General features: G+C 40.2%; 2 protein-coding genes across 4 annotated transcripts in view; both read left to right on the plus strand.

Moving 5' to 3' along the window:
* LOC138050077 (myosin-2 heavy chain-like) overlaps window positions 1-5,000 on the plus strand; it is a 108,420-nt gene that overhangs the window by 87,444 nt on the left and 15,976 nt on the right. The window lies entirely within an intron of this gene.
* Window positions 1-5,000, plus strand: part of LOC138050058 (trichohyalin-like) — a 23,102-nt gene that overhangs the window by 2,126 nt on the left and 15,976 nt on the right. For both annotated transcript variants that reach the window (XM_068896554.1, XM_068896556.1), the window contains exon 2: window positions 1,652-1,949. In XM_068896554.1, coding sequence (XP_068752655.1) covers window positions 1,685-1,949 — 265 coding nt within the window. In that variant the 5' untranslated portion in view covers window positions 1,652-1,684. The remainder of the gene's footprint in view (window positions 1-1,651; window positions 1,950-5,000) is intronic.

The raw sequence follows: 5,000 nt of genomic DNA on the forward strand, positions 1-5,000 counted from the left end.
ACGAAAACCAGCGTCTTGGTTTGGAAAGAGTGTATTGACATATTTTGTCAAGAGGCCGAAAACGATTTGTGTCAGGATGGCAAAGGCGGCGAGCCAAATCCAGGATATAGAACCTGTTCGTTCGAGCGTTACTTCCTAAACAGCGCTTCTGGGGACGAAGTTCAACAGGAAGAGTCTGACAACAAGCAAAAGGGCGAGCAGGAGACCAGCCTGCGTAGCAAGCATTTCCGTGGGGTTTCACAGAAAAGAACTTTTCCCCATTTTTTGCTCGGTCAAAACATCTCGCCCGTTCCGCGGAGGCTCTGGGAAAGATATTGGGGTATTTGGTGGTTTAAGACATTTCAAATTTCATAAATCGTGGGTCTAAAATGTTGGACATGAACGCTTAGCGTGCCTTTAATATAACTACGGTTTGCCTCTTCATTGTATCCTTGGAAACTGTAACATTCAACATTGTGATCTCAAGCAATAGTAGTTATTGGTTTTAAGTTTTAAAACTACGTTTTCGTGTGGGTTATTTTTCACTAACTGTAGTACAGTATTGTAATGTCACTGCACTGTATTGCAACAACAAAAAAATAATAATAAAATTAAACAAAGTTATTGGTTTTGCTTCACTGTCGTTTTAGGTGGCTCAAACCGGTTTCAATAGTTTCAAGGAAATGTCTTTTAATGTCTTTTTAATAGAAGGATTAACTTTACAACACTGTTTTACTTAATATTATGGTACCAAACGAAAAACCAATAATTGCTTAACAAGATGCACGCATTATTGTGACAGAATTCGTTTTTAAGATATAAGCATTAAAAGACAAAAGATAGGGTGTTTTTGGATGGCTCTCTTGTTGCCACGGTAACCTATGACGTCATATTAATGAATTACATCTTGTTAAGCAATTATTAGTGTCTTATATGGTATCATAACTTTCCCGTCAAGTGAAACAGTTGGCTAGATTAAATCCTTCCAAATCGTAAAGTTTGTTGAAAGTGTTAAAAACTGATTTGATCCTATTTTATAACTAATAATCCATACTTCTGCCACTGGCAGGGCTTGGGTTAACGTAAACCTCCTGTAAAATGAAGTAAATTCCAAGGGCTAAAATTGTGTATAGTTAAATACAAATCTGTGGTTAGAAGCTTTGACTCTTCTAGCATGAAAGAAGGGCAAGTGTTTGACGAAAGAATTAAATTGCTTTATTAAATCAGGTTTCCCAATATTACTTTGTTGAATTAAATAGGCTTTCAGCGGAAAACGGAAATTAACATGGGCAGAAACTAAAAAAGAAAAACGTGAGTGAATCGTCAACACCGGTTTCTCCATTGTATTACGTAACTAGGCGCTATGAAAGTTCTAACTAAGACATAACTTAGAATATTACATGAAAGTTAATGCAGGATTTAAGAGGGTTCAGATTGAGGGGTGGTTGTTTTAATCTATCCACTACTAATCCTGGCACTTTTTTTTAATGTCATATAAATCGATGTATTATTTTGGCAATATTTTTTAATGCTTTTAATAATCCTTAAACGATAAAAATGCTGTCAACCTTCTTGAAAACAATCGTTTGCCATATTTTACCAGCATAGCGATTATTAGAACAAAAAATTGACTTGGTATTGCAGGAGAACCTAATTGCTCCTCTTGCCGTAGGAAAGACTGCTGACAAATTGCCACAAGAAGGAGATGGATGAAAGGCACCGTAGTATCTTGACGCATCAGCGGCCCTATCTGTTAGAGAACCTGCAACCCATCAAGTTACTACCATATTTGAGCAGCATTCTGGACGAATCAGACCGTCAGGTAGTAAAACAAGAGTCTACAACAGAGCAACAGATTGACACACTGTTAGACATGTTATCCAGGAAAGGCCCAAATGCTTTTGGCGAGTTTATAAACGCTTTAGAAAGAAAGCAGATGTTTATAGCTCTCCATTTAAAACAAGAAACAGGTAACAGTAGAAGCACAATTATCAAATGACTATATTCAGGGATGGTCAACACTATTGAGGGTGGGGAGGGGGGCAACGTCATGTACTTCGCATCTATCTTTTGGCCGCGTGATTTACTAGCCTCAACAGTGTTCTACTTGTCTCACTTGCGTAAATAACCGGGTCTCTTTGAGGGAGAGTAAAGTAAGGCTTCTTTTTGCTCAGTCATGATCTCTTTGGAGCGTGAATGTCGTGTAGCAATAAGTATGCCTTTCAGACTTTCCTGTCGATTTTGGGTATTAATCGCAAAAGTTTTCGCTTTTCGGAAACGACATAGTAACTTACTCTTTGACGGACAGCAGCTCAAGTGAAATACTTATATGTATGATGAATCAGAGTGTTTAGACGTCGGTAGGTTGTCACGAAGCTTACTTCAACAAAAGCAGCGTTTCATTTGCCTGCAATTTAGAGGTTATTTCTCAGTTTGTGATTGGTCAGTGACCGTCAGATTATTTCCATTCACCCCAAATTCATTTGATGGACGATGGGTGGAATTAAATATAATTCTAAAAGTTTGAAAGCTTTGAATTTTCTTAAAGAATTTAAATGCAGTGATTACCATATATTTCTTTCACAAGTGATCTCTTTTCCTACAATAGGTCATCTAAGTCAATAAACAAAGTTGTCGGTCAGCAGAAAATTGCAACTACGTGCACCCTCATGGTTTTAAGTGCAGTGGCAAATATTAAGGCGTGGTGGTCAATTTTTGAGGATATGACGTCATCATGCATAAGCAAGGCCTATTCTGTACGGGGAATAGAAGTTTAAAATTCTAGTGGTGAGGAGCAAATAATATCTAAGAGAATTATCAAGGACCTCTTTTTTAATATAAATTAATTTGAAAACCGATCGAGGGAGTACCCAGAATACTAGGATTGTAAGTACTTCCCGAGCACAGAGCAAAACAACAATGGCAGACAATTAAAAAATTATATCCGTCATCTACATTGGAGGGGTTACACGCCCACCCATGGTTTTTTTTTAAATTAACTCGATCCTCTCTGCAGGGGCAACTGCATTTCTTTGATGTACAGTTTACTGATTTTGGGCGTCATGTGGCATCTCTGTTTCTAAAAATGACTGGTTGTGCGCATGTGTAGTGGTATCGTGTCATATCTGCTCTGTTGATGAGTGATAGAATTTCAATCAAACTTCAACTTCAGGTAGTCTCGTTCATTTTTTTTTTAATTTCATCAGTCATCTACCACAGTGATTGCAAGAGATTTTAAAGTCATGAAGGCACCGCATCCCAAGACAAAACAAAGAAACTTACAGGATAGGCATAACTCGTGACTGAATGCCCCCATTTTTTGTTCTAGAGTAAAATACACAGACACTGTGATTGTCTGCAGAGGAATATTCAGTGTTGAACACCTTACTTGTTGAAGCAGCCCTTGAACACTGATGTCAGCACCCGATAGGTTCATAACATTCCTTATCCATCTTGATATCATTTCTTTTGACACTCTTATACGGGCGTATAAAGCTAATGAATACTTGGTCTTCGCTCACTCGCAGAGTTGCAGGGCTTCCTACATACTCCTCAAGGCCTGAAGCTACACACAGCCTCTCATCTGAACGAAAGCTCGTAATATTGATCAGAGGTTGTTCCATACTCGGGGCAGAGTGATTTACCAGTTGGTTAATATAATGCAAGTATGAGGTAGCACCATCCTTAAGCATGTTCTGAAGGTTCATCAAGTGAATTGTTTGGCAGCGTTGTCCTGTTAAATTGTCCTGTTACCACGGTCCACGTAAAGCCGTGGCTACACGAGCGATTTTTTGCTGGCGCTGGTGATGCGATTTTTTCAAACTTTGTCGCGTCGCCAGCGCGAGATGTAAGTCACACGTGTAGCCACTCTTGAACTGGCGACGAGACAAGTGGAAAAATCGCAAGAAAAAAGTCGCAAGTGTTTAAACTTTTGCGACAAAATCGCAGAGATTTGCCCGTGTAGCCACCCTGCAACTCTTTGGCCGCCCCTGCGACGAGACTAAAGAGTATTTACCCAATGAAATTAAAGTAGGAATGTTTGTTTATAGTGCCCAGATCTCCTGAAGTATGTGATTCGCGTAACCTTCAATTTGTCGCCAAAATTTGTCACAAGCGTAGCCACCCTGGCGCGCCGGCGACGAGACAAAATCTTAAAAACAATTGCATCACCTGCGCGAGACAAAAATTGCTCCCGTAGCCGCGGCTTAACGTAACCAACTCACAGGCGAGGGATTTTAAAAACGGTCCTAGCTTTCTTAGGTATTGAAGGACTACTAAGGTGTCCCAGGTAGATACGTACTTGGGTAATGCAGGCTGGGTAATGCAGGCCGGGACTGAAAAACCCCTGTGCGGACTTGTGCCCCAATCGTAGCATTATTGTCAAGGGCCATGTGCATTCCTTGCAGTATTAAGACAACTGTAGAAACATTCTCGGTTATACAGTTTCTGTAAAAGATCTAAGAGTGCACCCTTAGGTGAACAAAAGGGATCCACAGATCGTTATGTGTGGTACTGTTTTTCTGTGCTGGATCACCAGGAGTTGCAGGTAGTGTTCTAAGCTGCTGCTGAAATCCCTTGACTCTCGAGGGATCTCCTGAAAATAGGTGAGCCATACGCCCGAGTTTGTTTCCCAAGGTATGAGGTAGATTGATTTTGAAGGTCAGGTGCACTTTGTTTGGGAAGGAGATTTGCTTTGCTTTGTGTGCTTAATAAGAATCTTGTAAGCTTGGGGTGCCACGATTGTGTCTGCCAGTTTGGAACAATCCGGATGGCTAATGCTGAGTCCATCTCGATTTTTTGAAGGACTTGTAGCAGGACACTAAATGAACTCAGGGAAAGCAGACACAAAATAGTTACTTCAATCCACGGTAAAAGTGTCCACTGCTAGTGCATGTGGGTCTGCAAACAATGAAACCTAGTGGGTAATAATCTGGATACTTAACCGAGAGGCAAACAAATCAATATCAGGCTGTCTTGGCAAGCTAGTGATTTTGTTAAAAATGTGGACGTCTGGTTTCCAT

Source organism: Montipora capricornis, chromosome 1 (genome assembly GCF_036669925.1).
Source record: "Montipora capricornis isolate CH-2021 chromosome 1, ASM3666992v2, whole genome shotgun sequence".
NCBI classification, from domain to species: Eukaryota; Metazoa; Cnidaria; class Anthozoa; order Scleractinia; family Acroporidae; genus Montipora; species Montipora capricornis.